The sequence below is a fragment of the Pyxicephalus adspersus genome, chromosome 6 (genome assembly GCF_032062135.1).
Source record: "Pyxicephalus adspersus chromosome 6, UCB_Pads_2.0, whole genome shotgun sequence".
NCBI lineage: Eukaryota > Metazoa > Chordata > Amphibia > Anura > Pyxicephalidae > Pyxicephalus > Pyxicephalus adspersus.
Window position 1 is genome coordinate 37,277,369 of NC_092863.1, and position 24,770 is coordinate 37,302,138.

General features: G+C 39.0%; 1 protein-coding gene across 2 annotated transcripts in view; it reads right to left on the reverse strand.

Moving 5' to 3' along the window:
* Positions 1 to 23,264, reverse strand: part of RASAL1 (RAS protein activator like 1) — a 52,782-nt gene extending 29,518 nt beyond the window's left edge. The window contains exons 1-2 of one of the 2 annotated variants that reach the window (XM_072415314.1): positions 23,247 to 23,264; positions 1,517 to 1,573 (exon numbers count right to left, since the gene is read on the reverse strand). Coding sequence is in view for 1 of the 2 variants with exons in the window: in XM_072415312.1 (XP_072271413.1) it covers positions 1,517 to 1,573; positions 21,875 to 21,939 (122 nt within the window). In the remaining variant the exon portion in view is untranslated. Of the gene's footprint in view, positions 1 to 1,516; positions 1,574 to 21,874; positions 22,197 to 23,246 lie in introns of those variants that run through there. The other variant, XM_072415312.1, reaches the window with a different exon arrangement.
* Between the last annotated feature and the right edge of the window lie 1,506 nt (positions 23,265 to 24,770).

Genomic DNA, 24,770 nt, shown 5'->3' on the forward strand with positions numbered 1-24,770 from the left:
CTGCTCAGTCAAGGGCTTTTTAGGACACATTTGTTCTTATATATTTTTTATGCATTTTGTGCATTTTATAGACCACAATCATTCCCAGTTACTATTCAGTTATAACTATTAAATACTATAATGTCAGACAATCAGGCACTTTAGCATTGCTAATATGTTTTAAGTGATTGTGTTCAAGGTATGTCACATGCATGGGTTAAGCAGCATTGAGACATTTTCTGGTGCTTTTGATGTACAGATAGATGGGGGGTGCAATGCATCCCATGGGTATAACAAGGCTTTACTCCAAGCCTAGTAACAGGCTCAGGGAGAGCTATAACTCTATCCAATCTCCATGGAAACAGGATGAAGGGATGCTGAGAAACTCACACTTCACAAGAAGAGGAGGAGGAGGAGGAAGGGGTGCCTCTTACATTTCCCCTACTTGAGAAACACAGACAGAAAACACCTTTGTAAGGCTTAAGGTATCATAATTCCAGGCCAGGAGATGGGGAGGACAGCTGTGCTCCTTACTGTAATACTCCTATACAGGGGGCTCCGGGGAATGTGTATATTCCCAATGTGTATTCTTCTGACACACCAAATGATCTGACCATCTATACAGGGGAATAATTGCTGTACTCCTAAATCTCAGCAGTGTGTATAGCAATCCTGAATAGCAGGCTACTTTACAGGGCAACTACATGCTGGTATATGAGGTGACCCCCTGCTAAGACAATTCCCATTCACTTCTCTCTGCTTCATTTCACTGGATAGGGGCAGCACATACATTATTATAGCAGCGGTATGAAAACCCCTCGTGTTTAGGGGACAGTGACAGTCTCTTATCCAAACTATCTCAAAAACATTTTACAAGAAACTTTGCTCTAGTTTTTTACATCATAACAGTGAATATCCAGTGTACTGGGCTCCATGCCCATCATGATCCTACCTGAAAAACAACAGATGTATGGTCTTACTTGTTTGTTTGGGAGAGAGAGAGAGTGAAAGAGTAAAAGAGAGAAAGAGAGCGCGTAGGGAGGGAGAGAAAGCGAGAGAGACACAAAGAGAGAGTGAAGGAGCAAGACAAAAAGTGAGAAAAGAAAGAGAGAGAAAGAGCAAAAGAGAATGATAAAACAAAGCGAGAGAAAGAGCAAAAGAGAGTGAGAAAAAAAAAAGAGAGAGAAAGTGCAAAAGAGAGAAGAAAGAAAGAGAACAAGAATAAATAATTCTCTATCTTCCAGAATCATGAGCAGCTAAACAAAAAAATTGTATTGTAACTGTTTATCCGTTTGACTTGAGTTTAACTCCAGATATTTTTATTTATTAAAATACTTGAAACTAGTAGGGAAAATAACACATAAAACAACATAACATAAAATATATGCTTGTGTCTGTGTTGAGGGGGGGGGTTCACTTACTCTCATACAGAAAAAAAAATGTATAGTAGAGACAATTATGTTTTATTTAGGAGTGACCAGTGATAAGACCACAATTTTTATAGACTACAAAAACAAAAACTCTTAGTTGAACTCACCGTGCTACGACTTCATTATCCACCTTCACTATGCAGTAGGGGTCACTGGTGCCTGACCTTTGAGAGGGAAAAACACCAAAATCAAATATTTATAGTTTCAAGGGCCACATACTGTCTAGTTTAGTTATTGGTTAACAATTTTTATCACATGTTGTCACTCAATGTAGTCACTGCTGAACTATTTGTTACACCGAGACAAGTTCATACAACAGAAACTTTGTACTGATAACCCTAGATGCCGGTCAAATGATCTAATCCTCCACTGTGGGGAAACTTCACAGTTCTAGACAAAAGATTTATGAGTAGAAAGCAATCATCAATTTAGAAAATTTTGGGGAATGTTGTTTTCCATTTAAATGAGCTGTCCCCAGCTCAATAAATGTGATTCCCTTCCACCGATAGCCAAAATATAACCACTAGTGAAACCTGGACATTGTGGTTTATGGTCATCCCAAAAGAAATTGTAAGGAAGTATATTGGGCTTGCACAACTGACCATTCTTAAAATTCCAAGCAGTATTTCTAAACAGATTTATTTTGCAAGAGCAGACTCTGTAACCCCATATGTGATGCAATGCAACTGGTACTAAAGAAACTAAACTCAGCACGGTGGCTCAGGGGTTAGCACTCCGGCCTTTGCAGCACTAGGTCCTAGGTTTGAATCCCAGCCAGGACACTATCTGCATGGAGTTTGCAGGTTCTCCCCGTGTCTGCGTGTGTTTCCTCTGGGTACCCCGGTTTCCTCCCACATCCCAAAAACATGCAGTCAGGTTAATTGGCTTCCCCCTAAATTGACTACAATACCCACGTATGACTATGGTAGGGACATTAGATTGTGAGCTCCTTTGAGGGACAGTTAGTGACACAACTATGAACTTTGTACAGCACTGCGTAATATGATGGTGCTATATAAATACTGTATAATAATAATCATAAACTCAATATAATGAAAGAGGTTGGCCAGCAAGAGTAAGGCAGAGCAAGAAAGGGCTAAAAAATGCTGAACATCCTCCAATCAGAAAATATTGTGGGCTGGATCTGATTTTCTGCAGCATCTAAAGTGAAAGCTTATGGTGTGCAGTGATATTACAATAATCCATTTCAGTATAGGAGAGGAGCCTGGACAACTATACAAAACCAAAAGTAAGGATGGAGTCCAGCTCTTCCCCAGCCCATTTAGAATGTATGCGCTAGAATCACTTCTAACTATTTCAAAAACTGTGCAACCTTTTGTTAGTCACTGGGTTGGCAACCAATTTTACAGAATATACAGTCCAAAATTCTGCATTTACTGCACCACCTCTCAAATGTTGTAATGAAACGACATGCTCTCGGTCTAACCATATCCCTCTCCTATGCTGTGTTTCAATAACTGCACAGAATTCGTTTTCTTCATTTTCCCAGCATTTTTTAAGCATTGTAGACCTATATGGACACGACCACAATCCCTAAACAACCAGCCAATTTATCCTGATCTAGAACAAATTTACAGATTAAAGTAGTTCAGAATTCCTTATCTGCATACTTGTTTCAGGTTAGCAGCTCAGTCGATGACAGTTTTTTTGAATATACATTGGAAATAAAGTTATAAACAGCTGACTCAGAACCATGGTACTGTAGGTTGATGAAATCTTATCTCAATAGTTGTTAGTATAGAAAACTGTAAACAATGTGTTTGCTTCCACTGGCGGCTAGGTTACAAATTGTTAAATTATATAGTGTAACGAACATAAATTGGACAAGAAACACAAAATAAAAAACATAAACTGTTTAACATCAACTAATGTACCCATTCATTGAATAGGGTAGATCCAGCTCTTTACATGTCATTACAGAAATGTTTAACACTGAACACAGACAAGATCACACAGTGGAGCTATGTGGATTATGCAACATACTGCATGGTGTACAGAACTTGGCAAGGAATGTCACATCCAGAATAGTTAACTCCTCAGAGCTCCCATTAGTGGATCAGCAGGCAGACACCTGTCCCTGACAATTCTGCCTCCATTAGGATGGTCTTGAACACAGTACCAGGATTAAATGTAGAATGAATACCAGCTCAAGTATAACAAGCTATACTAGTGTATTTAAGAACACTAAGAATGCTAAAATTGGAAGCAATTACTTACATATTGGAGTAATACTCAAAATATACAAGCAACACTGTAAATCATCCTTTTTGTGAAGTTGATGTGTAGGCTACACTCATACATACACTTTTATTTCATTAAAAAAAGAGATTAGAATAAAACATCTCCTGTAGTCATTTTGTATGGACAGCTCACATTTATAAGGATTTAAAGGGACTTACACATTTTAAAAAGAGCTGTAAGTTTCTATCTTTTAGAAGCATTGTAATGGATTTTTCTAAAGAATAAGGTTGCAAAGCACAAAAATACCATTTACTATAAATTCAGTGTATAGTTTTAAATGAGTCAATACATGATACCATACAGGACTATCGTGGATGGGGTAAGATGGGGAGATAGGGTAAAGGGGGGATTAGAAAGGGAAAATGTTGGATGGGGGGTGGATCCTTTTGATGATTCAATCATAATATATCCCAAAGCAGAACTAAAGGCTCAGCAAGTTTCAATATTTATAAAAAATGAACTATAAAGATTTTTTGAAGACCATTCACAAAAATATAGACAAAAAAATTTGAATGATTTAGAACTATAAAATCTAGTTATCAACACCATCTTGTGCAGATCAAAATAGATATGCAAAAATTTGTACTTGGTACATCTTGTCAATGGTTTAAAAATTTGAAAGAGTTTCACAGTAGTTAAATTATAGTGCAACTTAATACTTACCTGTTGAGTAGGAAATGACACCTATCTCACTCTGCTAAAATGCTATTAGTTAAAGGACCTCCAGACTCCTGGAAGTGGACGTGCCTAGTTGGGACAATAACCAACAGTGCAGGGGGGGGGCCAGTAATCAAATATACCCTGAAGTGTGTCGGATGTTAATGATTCTTGTTGCAGATGTACATCTTCAACAAAGCTAAGAATGCAGTAACCATCACTTGTATGTATGTATGATCTTTATTTGCAGGGTGATTAAAAAAAAGGTGAGTAATGACATTGCTGTTCTTTAAAAAGGTTACAGTGTTTCAATATTTAAATTAATACATGCAGAGTTTTTTTTAAACTACAAACAACCTTTCTATCGAAGCCAATGTAATATATCCACTATAAACAACCTTGTTTAAAATTAATGAATACACAAGATGTATTTTAAACAATAATCTTAGAAGACATGGATAAACATTTGACCCTTGCTACAATTCATTTATTCCCAGAGCTCATCCCATTCAGCATGTTACTGCTAAGCAGGTATGAGAAAGTTGTTTTTGTGCCATAATGAATTAAAACAAACTTAAAGCATGTGTCAAATGACTGTGGTGAATCCTCCTCATTGAGGTATGCATGATTTAGTATATGGTGAACAAATATAAGCTAATTTATGGCAATCTGAAGAAGATCCTGGTATTATTCCAAGCTCATTAATGTATGATGGGTTCATTACCACATTTGCCAGCCAATTGTCCAAGGAAAACACCCCAGCAATCGAATTGCATGCAAATGCCAGATTTACTATTCACCAGTCCCAGTCTGACTTGGGCAAGTTGAAAAATGATAGTTTATGTAGATCAGAAACATGTTAAGTAAGATAATGAAAGGGCATATAGTAATGAAAGACTGATGGGGATTTAGGAGTAGTGTTGGTGTTCAAATTCGGGTTGCCTCTATATTCCACCCAAAAACGGCAGTTCAAATTCCACCTGAAAATACGGAATTCGACTTCGTGTTTAAAAATATGTTTAAAAAAAAAAAGGCGAACTCCAGATAAACACTCAATGAAGTTCCTGTATTCTGTTTCTGTATTGAGTGTTCATCTGAGTTCAGTTCCCACGGTCACCGGGCTGTACTTATTATTGATGAGTACAGCCCAGGGAGCGTGGGAACTTGCGGTCATAGCTGATTGGAGGTACGCGAGTGCTTCCAATCAGCTGTGATTGCAGATGAACTCTCAATGGAGAAACTCCATTGAGAGTTCATCTGCAATCACAGCTGATTCCCCTGATTAAGAAGAAGAAATGCAGCCCTGAGAATCCACTGCGATCCTGGGGCACTAGAGGTTAATTAACCTCTAGTGCTGGGGGATCCCAAACAGGAGGATTTCCAGGGCTTCAGGAATTAATTCTTGCAGCCCTGGGAATCCTCCTGTTTGCGATCCTCGGGCACTAGAGGTTAATTAACCTCTAGTGCCCGGGGATCGAAGTGGAACTGCAGATGAACTCTCAATCTGGAGTTTCTCCATTGGGAGCTCATCTGCAGTTCAGTTCATCGGCACGCAAGTGCTTCCAATCAGCTGTGACTGCAGATGAACTGCTGTTCCATATGTGTTCTTGAATAGGGAATATCTATTCAAGAACACATACTACAGTTACACTAGGGTTGCAAGAGCAATAAGGGGAGCAGAGCTGACAGCTGATTGCTCTTGCAGTTCCACACAGTCCCGAAAAAAAAAAACAGAATCCCCCCCCATAGACTTTAATGGTGTTCGAATTTGGCGTTCAATCACCCGAAAAATATCGGGCTTATCGATCAAATAGCTGTCGAATCGAACACTCAGCTATTCGACCAACACTATTTAGGAGCCCGAACCCACCAACCAAAATCACCAGCTCTTGAGATAATATGCCAAGTGTGAACATTATATAATCACATGCACAATGAACAAAGACTTTTATTTTCAGACTTCACAAAACGTGTTATATCATCTACAGCTTTCCCTGTCTGTACACCTCCTCTGCCTCCCACCAGCTTTCATCAGCTTTTTTTTTAATTAGGATTTCTAATTAAATAATGAGTGCTGATGAGGACAGGGAGTGAGAGAGTGGGTGAGTGAGGAAAGATAGGGAGGACCCATCTGGATGTATAAACTGCAGAGTTTTGGCATACAGATCATTCTGTTAGCAGTCCCCTGCAGGGAAGGTCTGTCTGGGGGAATTATAAGCCATGTTTACATAAGCATTCTATTTTTATAAACCTTCATACCAATACGACAGATATCAGACTGCATCCTATGTCCACCATCTTGTTGCACATTTTGTCATCTTGGACTATTTCTTATAAAGAGAGGCCAAGATGGGAAGAGAGGTTTATTTGCATTGCCTCTTTTGATTCTCAAAACGGTTTTATATTCTCTGCAATACTGGAACTGGTTTCAAATTAGGAGAACCACCTCAAACAGAGAAAGTAGATAAAAGAAATTTGTGTATATATACATACAGGGGGGAAATAAGTATTGAACGCATCATCTCAGTAAATGTATTTCTAATAGGGCTATTGACATTACACCAGATGTTGGTAACAAACTAGTAACCCACACATCAAAAGAAATAAAAACAATTATGTCCATGTTTTATAAAGTAGAATGGCAAAGGAAATAAGTATTGAACACGCTTACTGAAATGTATTTAATACTTAGTAGAAAAGCCTTTGTTGGTAATGACAGCTTCAAGACGCCTCCCGTATGAAGAAACTAGTTCCTAGTTCTTCCACACAAACTGTCTTCAAATCTTGAAGGTTCCAAAATCCAATTTTGGTCTCATCTGACCAGACTATATTCTCCCAGTATTTCACTAGCTTGTCAAAATGTTGTGCAGCAAACTTAAAACGAGCTTCAACATACTTTTTCTTCAGCAGTGGAGTCTTTTGTGGTGAGCATGCATAAAGGCCATGTTGGTTAAGTGGATTACTTTTTGTTTTCTTTGAAACAACTGTACCTGCTAATTCCAGGTCTTTTTCCAGCTCTTTCTGAACTGTAGCTATTGGACAACTCTCCTGAATATTCTTTTGACTCCTCTGTCAGCAGTCTTGCAAAGAGCACCTGGTCATGGCCAGGTGAAATGATGTTCCTTCTACTTTTGGGTTATGGCCCCAACTGTGCTCAAAAGGAACATTCAGAAGCCTAGAAATATGTATGTAACCAATGCCATCAGTATGTTTTGCAACATTAAGGCTGTTAAGGTCTTGAAAGAGCTATTTGCTTTTAACCATCATGGGATGCTTTATGTGTGATACCTTGGTAATGAGAAATCTTTCTATAGGCAAAAAACTTGGAAAAAAAACAGCTGATATTCTTTTGCACTTAATTAGAGGGCAGGATTTCTGCAGGTTTCTTGGCTTTCCATGCCTATTTGCACCTTCTTTTCTTCATGTTTTCAATACATATTCCCTGTACCACTTTTGTTCTCTACACATAACTTAAATCAGAACTAAAGTCAAAATAAAATAAAAAAAACAAAAAAGATACTGTGTTGTCCTGGTATCTTTCTTCGGCCCAACGCAGAGAAAGCGATGGGCGCCGCCAGCTTCTTCACTCCTCTTCTTCCTACGTCTTGCACAGTTCAAGATCGGGTGATGTAGAAGGAAAAAAAGCATGCCTGAGATCAGGAATGCGCAGAAAGAGCAGCCAAGAGCCTCCCGGGATGCATGATGTAGGTATCCCAGGAGGTTCTGCGCTCCCATTCTGTCTTGATCGCCGTGGTGTAAATTTTAAGTCAATAACTCCATTAGACATATGTGCAGTGAAAAACATTCACGTTTAATACTTTTTTCCCCATGCAGTATAGATTAGCCTTTTTTGACTTGATTTTAACATGGGGAACCTTAAAAATTACTTTTCTCCAGGTAATGCTGGAGTACCTATAATAACTGTATCCACAGCTCTCAGTAAATGTGGTAGAGTGGTGGTCAGTGTTAGGACTGCTTCTTAAACTGACACTTAAACTGATATAACTGACACTTAAACTGATACAAATAGCCCATTGCTTAAGGAATCCCTAGCAACCAATGAAGGAACCCTGGTTGGGAAACACACAATGAAGACAATCAAATTACATGAATGACACCGAAGATGCCTAATTTAGTGAATCAGAGGCTAAAGTTTATTCTTAGAGCACCAGGTTACTGGGAGCCAAAAGATACTGACTGGTGTAATCACGCAAAGCCATGATGAAAAACAAAAACTTAATCTTTTTATGCTTGAATAGAGTGTACCTTTAAATAAAAATGTATGTATAGCTGAAAAGAATGGATGCTTTCAGTCTACTCTGTACCTCTTGCCGATTTATAATCAGTTGTATGATTTCTCAAATGAATCATCTGTCAACTTTACTAGTATTATTAGAAACTACCTAATCTTTAGTTAAATGTCAGGGTTCATTCCAACAACTGCAGTAAGTTTAAAGCCAAACCGCTGTGCAAGTAAAGAAACAAACAGCTGCTCCATTGTCCCTCTAGACATTATAATGCACACCAGCCATGGATGCAGCTTTTTCCAGGTACAGTAACTTCCACAGAAAACAATACTGAAAAAGCAAAATAAGCAAACAAATATAAGCCACAGTTCTTTTGCTGCGTCTTGTCTTTGGTTGCTTGGATGGAAGGTAGAGCTGTATAGTGTGGTTAGAAGCTTTTGTTAATATGTCAACTACAGGCAACACTGGGGTATGTACCGGTAAGTCACAGATTTACCTTTACAAAAAAGATCTTCTTTCCAAAAGTTCAGCTTAGGCAGAATTCTACCCCAAATATAGTTAGGCCCATAAATATTTGGACAGAGACAACGTTTTTCTAATTTTGGTTTTGTACATTGCCACAATTAGTTTTAAATGAAACAACTCAGATGCAGTTGAACAAAAGCTTTAATTCATTGTGTTGAACAAAAAGATTGCATACAAATGTGAGGAACTAAAGTCTTTTTTTACACAATCACTTTATTTCAGGGGCTCAAAAGTAATTGGACAAACTAAAAAGCTGAAAATAAAATGTTCATCTCTAATACTTAGTTGAAAACCCTTTGCTGGCAATGACAGCCTTTAATCTTGAACTCATAGACATCACCAGATGCTGGGTTTCCTCCTTTTTAATGCTCTGCCAGGCCTTTACTGCAGCGGCTTTCAGTCGCAGTTTGTTTGTGGGCCTTTCTGTCAAAAGTTTAGTATTCAGCAAGTGAAATGCTCAATTGGGTTCAGATCAGGTGACTGACTTAGCCATTCAAGAATATTCCACTTCTTTGCTTTTAATAAACTCCTGGATTGCTTTGGCTGTATGTTTTGGGTCATTGTCCATCTGTATTATGAAACACCATCACACTGCCTCCGCCATGTTATACAGTAGATGTGCTATGCTTTGGATCATGAGCTGTTCCACGCCTTCTCCATACTTTTTCTTGCCATCATTCTGGTAAAGGTTGATCTTGGTTTCATCTGTCCAAAGAATGATTTTCCAGAACTGTGCTGGCTTTTTTAGATGTTTTTGAGCAAAGTCCAATCTAGCCTTTCTATTCTTGAAGTTTATGAGTGACTTGCACCTTGCAGTGCACCCTCTGTATTTACTTTCATGCAGTCTTCTCTTTATGGTAGACTTGGATATCGATACGACTACTTTTTAAAGAGTGTTGTTCACTTGGTTGGCTGTTGTGAAGGGGTTTCTCTTCACCATGGAAATTATTCTGCGATCATCTACCATTGTTGTCTTCCGTGGATGTCCAGGTCTTTTGGCGTTGCTGAGTTCACTAGTACTTTGTTTCTTTCTCATGATGTACCAAACTGTAGATTTTGCAACTCCTAATATTGTAGAAATTTCTCAGATGGGTTTTTTTGTTTTTGCAGCATAAGGATGGCTTGTTTCACCTGCATGGCTCCTTTGACCGCATGTTGTCTGTTCAGCAAAATCTTCCACATACAAGCAAAATCTTCCACATACAAGCACCCCTCTCAAATTACCTCTAGGCCTTTTATCTGCCTAATTGATAATGACATATTGAAGGAAATACCCACACCACCCCCTGAAATAGCCTTTGTGTTAATCCTTTGTGTTGTCCAGTTATTTTTTGAGCCCCTGAAATGAAGTGAATTTGTAAAAAAAACAGGCTTTAGTTCCTCACATTTTTATGCAATCTCTTTGTTCAACCCACTGAATTAAAGCTGAAAGTCCGCAGTTCAGTTGCATCTGAGTTGTTTCATTTAAAATTAATTGTGGTAATGTACAGAACCGCAATTAGAAAAAAGTTGTCTCTGTCCAAATATTTGTGGACCTAACTGTATATCTCTCTTTTTGCCTCTGCAGGGCTGTTTCTATGCAGCACAAATTAATGCTGCTGATATCTCCCTATGCAGAATAGCTGCTGATGGCATTTTTTTATCTCAGTATTTTCACAAGTAGCATTTAAGTTATGGTTCATAACTTATGCAGGTACAATTGGCAGAGCACCCAGTCAAGACCTGCCCATTGGCATTGATTGGCAGCTATGCAAATCTGCTCTAGATATGACCACATCATCAGTACAATTATAGATTTCCAAATAACACAACACATGTGAAGTGTGACATTTCTCTGGATCTTCCTTTAGGTGTCTGTAAAATTAAAAATGAAGTTTTCAAAGAAAATAAGACATACATTTAAATTATTTTATGACATTTTTTTATGGGTATATCTATTTTTTTTGCATTTCAAAAAGTAAATTCCAACAGTACAGTCATAAGAACATTATGAAATACTGCAATTGTACATCCAATAAAAAAGCACAGTAAGTAACACATATGATATAAAGCAATAATAATTTACCACATATTTTTTTGCATTGGGACAGGAAGTTATAAGTGGAAAGTTGAATTGAGCTTTAAACCTTCTTCATTAGATGCCAATTTTAGATAATTGGCCATATTCTGTTTAATACTCAATAAAGTACTAAAAATAGCAATGTTTGCAGGGAAGTCATCTGCTTGCTATGTAAAGCAACTGGCCCATCTTCTTGGTATGCTAGCATACCAAGGAAAGTCAGTCCTTTTCCACCCAAATTACCCCCTTTCTGCCTTGGAGTATTCTACTCATACTGATACTTTGGCATTTTTTTTACCAGGGTGTGCTCATGACCCCTCTTCAATGTTACGATTAACTTTCCTTAAGTATCCTCTTGGTTGTTCCTATATTCTGTTATCTTCCTCTCCCTTTATGTATTCTCAAAATAAGACAATAATGAACATATAATTGTCAATATTTTTCAGATTGGACATGAATTAACATTTTAATCATATCATGTGTGAATGACATATGAGTTCAGGATATTTGTTTTTTTTAGATGGAGAAGGTGAGAAAGTGAGGTTTAAATAGGCGTGTAGAATCATGATCTACGCCATTGCAAAATGCTTGGGGAGTTATAGAGTATTGTGTACTTTTCTTTTGTCAGCAAAGTAGAGGAAGAGTTAAATGGTATTCCCGTTTAGTCCATAATTGGTTTAAAGAAGTAGGAGTACATAAAGCAGTGACTGCAGATACAGAGGATTATGTGATAGCAAGGAGGGGGGTTTGGAAGATGAAAGATAGATTTCAATATCCTAAATGTGATTCTGTAATTTAAATTATAGCAATAAATACATATAACTGGTGACATTATAATAACCAACTAAAAGGCACATTTGCATTAATGCTTGCTGGTTCCACTATAATAAGGAAGGGTGAACAAGAGAGCATCAAAATCTGAATATTGTATCCACATGGAATGGCAGCATCTGCTCTCAGGGTGATATACTCACCACGTCCTATTCCCCAGAATTATTGTATGATCCTTTTGGCATGTGAAGGAAAAAGCATTGCACACATTAGGGTGTGTCTATTCAAACACAGAATGGACAGGGGATTAATGTGAAATAAAAGATGCTCTTTACCTCAAGAGATTACAGAGCAGTCACCTTGAGGACCACTGTGTTTTATCTATTCACAAAACACATAAATACCTACTAAAGACAGTACTTTACACTTTTTCTTAGTAATAGTACAGTATATGACATAGACATAGTCAGAAACAAGCAATATTGCCAAGTATAGATATTCATAGATAAATGCCAGGTAAAATATATTAATATGTTAAACTTTTAAAGCTGCTATTCAGTATTAAAAGGGTCTTTTATTAGTGCAGCATGATTTCTACTGATACTCAAATAGGCAAAGCTTTAAAAACCTTTAGAGCTCATCAGTTTATACTCAACCATAAATAATGGTTCTAGAATGACTCTCCTTACGTCAGCACATGGTTTACACTAAATATGTGTTACCTGACTGCGGTTTACCTATAAACAGTCTTTGTGCTTGTATGTTCAATGCTTGGACAGTTTGTTTACATTCCTGGCCACCAATGACCACAGTCTGAGAGAACTAAAAGAAAAAACTGGCTTAATTAACACTAAAATATCTTCCACATTACAGAAGAAGTCTGGTAGAATGTAAAACCTTTACATACAAAATCAATTTGATGAGCTGTTTTTTTTACTCTTGAAAACTGCTCGACTCATCTGAGCAACTTTTTTAGTTTATGTGTCCCTTGATTGATGTCTTTCAGCAACCACTGACATTTTTTGGATGATTGTAAATCATCAGTCCTTTCGCTGATCCCTAATATAAGGGGAGCGAGGGCCCTTTACTTACTGACTACCAATACAAGGGGGGCCTTTCTCTTACCGACTACCAATACAAGGGGGGCCCTTCTCTTATCGACTACCAATACAAGGGGGGCCCTTCTCTTACCGACTACCAATACAAGGGGGGGGGGGGTCTCCATCCAACTGAACACAAATAGAATTGGGAGTCTTGCTCCCACTGAATACAAATAGAAGGGGATCTTCCTACCACTCAATACAAATAGAAGGGGATCTTCCTCCCACTGAACACAAATAGAAGGAGATCCTTCCCCCACTGGCCATTAATATAAGGTTGTCCATTTCCCACTGGAGTATTATCTTTTTTGTGTATAATATATGCCAACACATTTCTCATTTTTTTATTCATCATTGTATGTACAACACACAAATATTGTATCATAATAATATGTACATATTATCAGATAGGGTATGTTACCAGTATTTTATTTGTAATCATTTACAGGGGTTCCCTGAAACATTAAATTATGGACAAGGGTTCTGTGCTCTTAAAGTTAAAAAGCTGCTGGGCCATGTTCACAAAACTCATCTGTTGTGAAGATGACATTTGGATAAGGGGGTGATGCCATTAATAGAACAAGTGCAATGAAAAAAGGCAAACTACTGTCATGCTTGTTAGTAAGCAAGAAATATCATATGTAGCAATATAATTGTGTCATCAAAGAGCTACAAATAACAACTGCAAATATATATGTAAATGTTACAGAAGGTTATCAGAATGTAACATGTTTGATATAAAGGAACCTTTTGTTTAACCACACAAATGAAATTGGGGTCTAATCCGGGGTAAAACTCAGTTTCTCCAAAGCGGGGTTAGCGGGGCATGAGTTGAGCAAATTTTGGGGTTAGTCTTCATATGATCCCAGACAGATATATAAATATATTAGAGATGGGCGCAAACGAGCCAGGATCCACATGATTTGCCTTAATGGCAAATGATGTGCATGTTAGGACTTTTTTGTTCACCCACTGGGGCCCTGGATAAAATAACATACAATGGGAGAGCGGGGCCACTTGCTTTTTGCAACTTCATTGTAATAACAGAAGTGAGGAACCCCTAATAATAATAGATTTTAGGAGCAAATAGTTGTGTCTGATAATATGATCTCGCATGCCCACTGATGAAACCTAAACCTTGGACTGTAGGTTATCTAAGTCACATTTAATAGCATTAGGGAGGGTTCAGAATAAGTAAAGTATTCCAGGAAGGATATTCATCCTAAATGATTATGTTATTTAAGTGTGTCTAACACCTCAGTTGGGAGGTTTTAATTCATGGCCACTGATTTTCAATGGTTCATTTTGCAGTCCATACACAGTGGCAAAGTTATTTATTAATTTGGGCAAATTTGCCAAAATCACAAGTGGAGAAGTGACATAGAAGAAATCATCTGCCAACAGGTCACATTTGTGCTCTGTGTTGCCACATTGTATTCCCTGGATGTCAGGATTGGAGCAGATCACTATAGCTAAAGGCTCAATAGCTAAGGCGAACGGTGGAGGGAACCGAGGGCAACCTTGCCTAGTACCTCATTTAATTGGGAAGTGTTGAGATAAGATACTCTCGCCTCTAGGCTGTCATGTAAAGAAGAGATTGTTTGCAAAATCACAGGGCCAAAATCCATGTGTTTGGGAGTATAAAAGAGATCCCCAGGTCAAGCTGTTGAATGCTTTTTTGTAGGTTGTTTGTTTGCATTGTGGTCCTATCCTGTCCTGAGTCAAAACTAGAGGTCGCTGCAGGAATAAGATCAATAAATCTCCTAGTCTGGTCTGGTGCTTGTCTGTTGTTAATGAAACCGACTTGGTCAGGGTCTATAAAATATGCTAAAAACAAATTGAGCAGGAGGGATAATATTTTAGTCATAATTTTTAGGTCAAAGTTAATAAGGGAGAGCAAGGAGCAAAGCTGTTTTAGTAATGCATTAATGCTCCATAATAATACAACGTAGGACAATTTACAAAAGGTCAAATTTGACATTTGTATATCTCTGCTGGGGAGTTAAAATGAAAATGATAGGCTGTAGTTCAAATGAAATCACCACACTTCTACCAGCTTTGTACTTATAAGTTCTGCAATGTTTTCCTTTTCTTCATTGGAAAATTGTTCTAGCAGGAAGAAGTATTGGTGAACAGCAATTCTTGTCACAATTGAAATGGCCACAATTGCCCTATCATAGGATCGCCAGGTACTACTTTAATAAAAGCTGAAGCTGATGTAAAAGATGAAAAGTAACTTACCAATTACATGTAAAAACCTATCCGAATTTTTGGTCTAATCAAATTGTAAATATGTAAAATCGCCTCAGCTTTCCACCAGAAATTCATTTGTGCCACAAGGAGAACAGCTGTCATATGGCACTTAGAAATTATTTGTATATATATGGTATATTATATCATATTTCCACAAATACAGAGATTTTATTGAATCACTTATAGGTAGTCAACTGCAGAGCAGAAGCTGTTCAGGGACTACACGTTCTGGCATGCCTTAATGACATTGTCTGCCTATTCACAAATAAATGTGACAAATATAGATGTGTGGAAATGCAGCATGCATTTTCATCACTTTGTTGGTTTAGGTCAAATAATGAGCAGCTGGGGGTGGTTGTCATAGGGACCCTCATCGCTTTTGACAGCTACAATTTGTGTCCAGCAGCAAATTAACTAAAGTCCATTCTAAGCTCCCATTTTCTATGTGCTACTCCTGTCACAAACCACAACGGTAGAAGCACTGCACATTCCCAGGGATTTTCATCCTGGAAAGGTTTAGGCAAGTGAGCGGATAATTTATTATGTATATACAGTGATTTCAAAGTATGACATAACTTAACACAACACTCTATTACAGAAGTGCAATATTGAAGCCTCATAAAGCAAATAAGGAAAACTTGCTTTAATTTCCATGACTAAGCCAAATCCTCCTTAATTAGTGTGCTCCCTTCCACATACTGCAGACTGCAGCTGGAGGGAAGGGGGTTTGTTTGGAAAGAAAAACTGTTCTTCCAATCCAGAAACCAGCGGGCTAAGCCTGGTCATGTGCTGATTACCTACCGATTGCCATACCATGCAACAATCAGCCTGATGTAGTGCAAACAGATGAAGACTACATAAATATGGCAACTGTGCTCCCAATTCAGAAGCAGTAAACCATTGTTGCCACCCTACCATTGCTTTAGGACAATTGGCATGCTCCACAGGTATTTGTGGAACTGTGCAGGGGAACTAAGAAAACATTGGATGCAGATGAGCTTAAGTGCTGCAGCATAAATGTTTCATTGGATAACATGGTTCTACTACACCATCATACTGTATATAAATCTGTCGCATGCTCCATGGCTGACATAGAGAACTATGAATACTAAAATGTCTGTGCAGGACAAATGTGCACTTTTGATTTATAAAACTCTAAACATATTGGTACTGCAGAATCTTTGCTTGTAAACCCTAATCTAAAAATCATCAGCTTCAGCAAACCTTCATACAGACTATGACAATTTTTTAAAGTTTCAGCTATTTTGTTAAAGTTATAAAAATGAAGCTTAAAAAACTTTGCAGGTCACAGTAGCTGGTTCTCTGTATGACCTACTTCCTCTGCACTATTTTTTTTAACAAGTCATTTGAAGTTACTTATCTTGAGCACCCCTAGCAGGTCCTGTGTAAATTCTGATTAATCCTAGAGTGTAAGCTTTTCAGGGCAGGGTCCTATCCTCCTCCTGTGTCACTGTCTGTCTGTCATTTGCAATCCCTATTTAATGTACAGCGCTGTGCAATATGTTGGCACTATATAAATCCTGTTTATTAATAATATTGGGACCCTGAATCCTACCTCCATGTGCAGTGCTCCAACCTGGCAAGTCACTGTTATATATAAATTATTACACCGTATTTATATAGCGCTGACATATTACGCAGCTCTGTACAAAGTCCATCGTCATGTCACTAACTGTCCCTCAAAGGGGCTAACAATCTAATGTTTCCACTATAGTCGTATGTCATTAATACAGTCTAAGGTCAATTTTTGTGGAGGGAAGCCAGTTAACCTAACTGCATGTTTTTGGCATATGAAAGTCATATGCTCCTCTATACCTAGCACTACTGAGAAAGAAGGAATATTACTAGAAAATGGGATGGGCTATAAAGCTGTTACATTGCCAGTTTACTTACAAGGGCTATTTTTCTCTTTAAAAGGACAACTATCACAACAATTTTTATCATCATAATGACAGCAGTACCATTTGCATATTAACATGGTATAGATACCAGGTTTGATAAAGAATGAATATTTTGTGATGGCTGAACTATCAATAAACTTGTAGCAAGCCTAAACATGCTTCATGCAGTGGCAAAGCAAGTTAAACTCTGCTGAGGATTGCCAGAAGCTTGGTTGGTTAGTTCTGATTAGTATCTGTATACTAATGTATTAATTGATTCATATCAGTATTAAACCCTCCTAGAACACTTAAACTCTGCCTCCTATTCTGTACCTTAGATAGCTGAACCAATTCTGCTTTTACCAAACACGTCGTCGTTTTCACAGACGTGAAATAAACTTACAGACCTTTAATATCCTGCATGTATAGAACCTATGGAATTAAAACATAGTTTAGTCAATGTGTGTGAAAGGTACCCACTCGAACAGGAAATATCTGAAAAAAAAATTGATTTCTGTGATACATATTCTGCATTGTATTAAGAGTAATACAATTTATAGCAAGGGCACGTACAGTAGGAGAACAGGTAATAGAATAAATATCCACAGATCTTAGCAGAAAGGAACTATAAGAGCAAGATGCAAGAAATAAAATAAGGGAGCAAGATGAAGGGAATGCATACAAGAGACGTGTTCAGAGAAATAAGAAGTATGTGTGCCATAAGGCTGACTTGTGACACGATAATGCCACATTCAGACCCATGATGCTGGACAACACTGGTGAACTAGTATAACATATGAAAATAATTATTTTAGAATTATGCAGGAGTTATAAGAACAACAGAAGGGGACAAGTGACTAAATTATGCAAAATGACATCTGATAAGTGGCTTGGGTTCTAAGAACACCCACGGAACAATTGTCCAATTTTTGAAGAACTGCTAGATAGGACAAAAATGAATAAATTTAGTGAGTGTGTGGTTGTAAAAGCAGCAAGAACTGACCAAGTGTCAGGACTGAAATATATTTACATTCAGTGGTCACAATGGGGATATCTCGTTTTTATTTTTTGTATGAGTGCCAGTCATTGCCAGTCTGTGTGTGTAGTTTGCTACTAGTGACAGTTACATTTTAATTTCCTCTTACAAGTTATCAGCACATCCTTGTTTTCAGTGCATATGCTTATGACTCCATGCCTTTATAGTGTTGGTTGTGTGGCCACCAAACTACTCTATCCTGACATTCGGACACAGCAAGCACCGTCAAGTCTTACATTGCACTGCCAGCATTTCCCTTCCCAGCAGATCATTCACTCTGCGTGTATGTGTATACAGGGTATGTTTATATGTATACATGATGTGTGCACAGTGGCGCTGTGTTACAATATAGGAAAGGTGGTGCTGTCAGCTGGGCCCTACAAACTTCTAACCACTGTACTCCGTATATTACATAATCTGACCCCTGCTCTCTTTAAAATAAATACACCTTACCCTATCAGTCTGTATGTTTCACACTCTTGACCAATAGCATTTTCCTTTAAGCCCCTCCTATATAAGTACATGTACCGGGTGATTCCTACACTAATGACTCTTTTCTTCCCTGCTTCCCCCGCACCAAGCTCTTTCTTCTGCTGTCCAATGTTCAAGTCCTTGCCATCCTCCCATACAATGGGGGGGAGATGGCAAGGGCTTCAGTGTTCAACATTTTTTTTTTATGCTGGGTGGGAAAAAATTGTAGGTGGGTGGCAGCCCAAATGTTCAAAGACCACCCAAAATCAGCTGGGTGGTTACTGAAAAGTGCTGGGTGGCGTGGCCGGCTAAAAGGGGCGAGGGAGAGCACAGAGCTTTAACATTAAACTATTTTACATGAAGATGTCAGAGAGCTTTGGCCATCAAGGATAGACCAGTACCTGCATGAAAAGGAACAAGTGTGAGTACTTCAGGCTGCCAGGCTTCATGGTAGCTCAATGGTTAGCACTCTCGCCTTTGCAGCACTAGGTCCTAGATTCTACACTCGGCCAGGACACTATATGCATGGAGTTTGCAGGTGCTAGGACTATGGTATTGACTAGATGTGAGCCCCTTTAAGGGACAACTAGTGACATAACCGAAGCACCAATGTATGTAATGTACATTATTCCAGTGATGTAAATGTGGGTCTTACTAAATGTTGCATTGTAGGTGACGTTCTCCAAAACTCAGTTTAGTAGAGAACATATATGCGCTTATTCGCAGTGTTCTGTTGAGGTAATGAAGGGTTAATTGGCTTTCATCCACAATAGTTGTGGCATGTGGAAGGCAGTGAGGAATATGCCAGCACTATGTAAATAAAGTAACATTCTGTTTGATAAAATAATACTTTAATGCAGTTTTTATTGTATCTTTGTGTATAAGCAAACAAAGATCCATGCACCAAAGCAGTGTTTGGCACAATCTGTCCAAATGTGTGCAAATATTAACCCTTAATGACCTTTGCCTTTATCTCCTGACTTTCCAGTTTCACTCTGTACAGTCACTCTGTACAGATTTTGGTATACAACATACTACATTTATTCTGGTAATTAGTTTTTTCATAAAAAAAACACATGGGATAATGCACCTGTAAATTTTAATAACATTCTAAAAGACCAAAGAATTTTGAGACCAAAGAAATGCCTCAGAATGCATTCATAGAGATCAGTGAACTCTGAGCTGGGTGCTAAACTGAATCGGTCACAAATATTCAAAAATTCTGGTAAAAGCACAGAAAAAGTTTAATACATGCTTACTTTCTTTTCCTTTGAACACATGATTTTTTGTCTTGCATTGTACTTTTGAACTTGCTAAATTTCCCAGCCCTGTTTCTACTTGCAGGCTACAACCCTCTCTGCACTGGTTCAGTCCCTCCACTCTTCCCCTTCCCTAATCTTTGATGTACCTGCTGTAAACTATACAGGGCATCCTTTGTTCCAGGCTAGTAACTCTTCACCCTTTAACAAAATGGCCCCAAGCTATGACACCCAGAATTTTCCATTGGTGGCTCTTTGAAACCATTTACAGCTGATCATCGTAGTGTTTACTGTAAATATTGACCTTGGAATTGTCCAGAATTATTTCTATCACTATAACATGCAGCAAGCAGATCCCCAATACATGCAGCACAAGCATGCACATTCCTGTGTAGCCACCATATATGTTGATGTTGATGATGGTGGGGTAGATTATTTTTTCATTTTTTTTTTACTAAACTGAAAAGCGCCTAAAACAAATCGCCATCTTCGCCTCTTCTTCCTGGTTTTTCTTCCTACATTACCCAACCCAGGCGCGAGATGGGGTGACGTAGGTTGGAAAAAAAACTTGCTGATCTCACTGCGTATGTGTGAAATTGGCAATTTTTTCTCTTTTCATGCGGAGATGCTCGGGCATGCGCAGAAGCAGCCTCCCGGGATGTGTGACGTAGGCATCCCAAGAGGCTTTGCGCTCCCATTCATTCTCGATGGCCTAGGTGATTGAGACTTAGGGGAGGGTGCTGCATTTTTTTTTTTAAATTGGTGTTGCACACGAAAAAAAAAAAAAAACAACAGAAATTTTACGTAAGCTAAAAGGGTTTTCTAGTGAAATTTCTGAGTTCAGGTACCCTTTACCTTAATGTTGATACAAGTGGGCCGACAATCAGGGGTCTCTTTGTTCCCCAATACTTCCTCTGCACTTCTTCTAACCAGACAAAATACAGAACTGTACTTGATTAATTGTTTTTGCTGGGCGCAGTGGCTGGGATCTGGCAGATATGAACCTCAGCACCTAGTTTCATGGATCACATGAATATTAAGAAACGCATGTTTGTTGTCTCTCTCCACTTTCCATCATTTGTGGGTTATAAAAATGATCAGGAGGCTTCGCAGCCACACAAATCACTTCTATATAAAAGTTCAAAGCTGGTTCTGTAAAATGCAAATAAACTCAAGGCTGTAGTTTGTTTACATCCCAATAGTAGCATGCTGTTATAAACCAGCAGCAGTAAAAGGGTTAAAGCCAGGATAACAGACTTGGAGGCTTTATCTTTTATAAGTCAGCAGTGATAACTCCCACATCCTATCCTCACATTTAGATTTCTCTTGTTATTTCTTCTGACACACCAGACCATGCATAGACATCCACCCCATAGACCTCCACATATTACTTGATGGATCTATTTCCTCTTCTTTGATGGTTGCATTGTCCACACTAGGCTTGTCAATGTTAGTCAACAATCACAGACTCGTCATAGTCCATTTACCTGGGGTGTGTGATCACACAAGAGGTTTAGTCTGAACTCACCTAAATATACCTGCAATGAGTAAATGAGCTAGATATAATAAAACAGATATAGATATAAGAACTTATCTACTAATTAATGAAATAAGCAACTTTTCTAGTATGCCAGGACTGCTGATCTCACCCAGCATATTCCTGTCTATATGCCCTGAGTCATCTGCAGAAATCCTAAAATGTCTAGAACATGTAAAGATCTGGGGTGATCATGCCATTAGGCATCATTCACATACACAGCAGGGATGAGTGAATGTAGACATGACATGTGGTCCATGATGTATGTTGTGTGTGCAGGACACATGTCCCAGCCATAGAGAAATCCTCAGATATCATTGGAAGCTATGGCAGGGATTCCCAGGTGTGCGAACTTCTTCAATGAGCCAACAAAACAAAAGGACTTACACATCCTTGGCGGGCAGGTTCTTCCCCTCCACCAGCCTGAAATATAGCGCTGTATTCCTGGCCATTGTAGAATTGATGGAGAGATATATGTCCGGAGCGCTCAGCAGCTTGTACACATGAGTGGACCTCCAGCCCCGGACTGCATTGCCCTCCAATTCCTCATGTCTGTGTCTTCTTATAGGGTGTGATAGTACACAAGGAGGGCAGTGAGCGGCATGTTCTATCCACAGGTTGGTATGGCAGAGCTGTGTGATGTGAGAGGCAGCGAGCTCTGCATGAGGGAGGAGGCGATGGCTCGGCCCCCTGCAGGTAGCCTTGTGTTATGAGATGGAGCTTCTGTTTACCTGTGTAGAGCTCCGCACGACTCTGCTGCCACAGACAAGCGCCCTGCTGCTGCAATGGCACGAATCATGCTGGCAGCCCTCCATTAATCCTGTGCACCATTGTATAGTTAGGAGGGTACAGCCTGCTACCTCTGCCCCTCACACGGGGATTCCCAGCTCCCTCAGAGGGCACAGGAGTGCCTGAGGGGACGTCACGTGACCCCCTGGCAGAAGGGGCAATACTTACCTCCTAATATTTGGCAAAGGATTCTCCTCTGTCATGTCCCCAATATAAAATGAAATATAATTTCCCTTTATCTTCTGAAAATTCCTGGTGCCTGGGCACTACTGTACCTACAGTCCCATAGCTGTATATCTGCAGTGTAAGGGCTCAGAGAGGTGCTGAGACCCCTTTATCACACCCATACACCCCAGGATATGGGTGGCACAAACCAATACAGTGACTGGGATGAGGTGCCAACTGCAGAGAGCTGCCCAACAACCACCAGTCTGAAAAAGCCTTTAGATCAAAGACTGCTAGTCCCAGATTTAGAGATTGTTAACACAGGGCATCAGAAAAGTGGTTCTCAGTGCTTATTCACTCCATAGTCACAACCACCATGCAAGTCTTTAATGAACAAGTGTTTGATAAGATGGCAGCAGGCAGTAGGGTCATATTCTCCTGCCTTCTTTCATTCATTCATTCATTCTCCATGTGCAGCCATGGGTGAGATGCTATATATGATGTCTGAACCAGACAGTTTTTTTTAGCATGTGAAAGCAGTAACTGCACAGCCACCACACAGCCCTGTATTAACTAGCCCTATAGCGTCTAGTGATGTCACTACTGTGATGTCACTACTTTGATGTCACTACTGTGATGTCACTACTGCTCTTGGTTCTCTGTTTTAAGGAAATATACAGAACTCAGGTACAGATCTCTAGTGCAGACCCCAGTGATAGACCCCAGGTACAGACCTCATTGACAGACCTCTAGTGCAGACCTCAGTGACAGACCCCTGGTACAGATCTCTAGTGCAGGTACAGACCTCTAGTGCAGATCTCAGTGACAGACCCCAGGTACAGACCTCAGTGACAGACCCCAGGTACAGATCTCTAGTGCAAACCTCAGTGACAAACCCCAGGTACAGATCTCTAGTGCAGACCTCAGTGACAGACTCCAGGAAAAGACCTTAGTGACAGACCCCCAATGTGGACCTCACAACGGACTTTGATGTAGGTCTAATTAATGGACCCGAGTGCAGCCCTCCGCTCTATTATGTAATATTGCCAGACGTCACAGGACACCAGGGTTACATTGCAAACTCAGGACTGTCCAATAGAATGCAGGGTGGTTGGTGAAGTTTTTTTCCTGGATCCCATATTTTCTACACAGTTTCCAGAATTAATTTACTATTAAAAACACAATCAGAAACACAAACTACCAAAGCTTGTCTAATGTTACTTTTTCTACGTGTTATCATATAAATTATCAGTGAAAAATCTGTAGAATGCAGAAAAAAAATAATGTGGACCTCTGCTGAGACCTTATGAAAAACCCATTTTTTAATGTATTCTACTCATTCTACTCAATGCTCATTGCATGGATGTACAGCTGAACATTTGATGTCAGTATTGTCAGTCATACAACCTCTTGTAACACCTGTACAGCAACATTTAGACTGGGAAAGGGAGGATCAGAACAGTATACTTATGTACCCACAAGGAGCAGAGAGATCAAGCACAGGCTGGGGGCATGGAGGTGACCTAGTTATGCTAGTAAAGTGCAGCCGATAAATATTTGGGTCACCAGGTTAGCTCTTTTGTCAAGCTGTATAAATTTGAGGATTAATGGGTCATTAAAGCATAAAGTTAGACGCTGTGTGTATATTTCAATTGTGTTTTTATTGGTTGTTTGGGGTTCATTCTAAATAGTGCATTTGTTTTGTACCCCCCCTACAGCAGAGCTGAAAGAGGGACATGAGATGGAATGAGAGACAGCTGAAAGCTGAAATTATAGCCTATGTGTCTATGTGTGCCAAGACTGTGCTAAGATCAGAAGTGTTAGGAGTCTCCATGCTGTAACTATCTGGTTGTTGCTGATGACTTTGATTATTATATATTAGTTAGACTGGGAAGGTATAGAAGGAACAGGCAAAGCATCTGAGGGGTACCAAAAGGTCTTCCATTAGATTGGTGGTTTGATATATTTGCCCACTTTGTGGGAAGATAGTGGTTTAGGTGATTTTGTATGGTCAGTGTTATTTAATTAATGATAGTTATACGGCAGTAATGGGTATGGTTTATGTATTCATAAAAGTTAAGGTTTTAGAAATCTAGTGTTTTAATATTTTCATTGCGACTTTTATGGTTGGGTAATAATGAGGGGTGTTAGTTATGTCACCCTGAACTTTAAGAAATAGAACTTTAGCCTTCTCACTGTGTGGCTAATAGTCAGTCCTTTCCAAGTAAAGCTCTTATCTTCACCCCAATCACATTTTCCATCACTTCCCACAGTAGAAGCATTTGAAAGCAGACACACAACCTTCTAGATGCCAACACCTAGCCTCAAT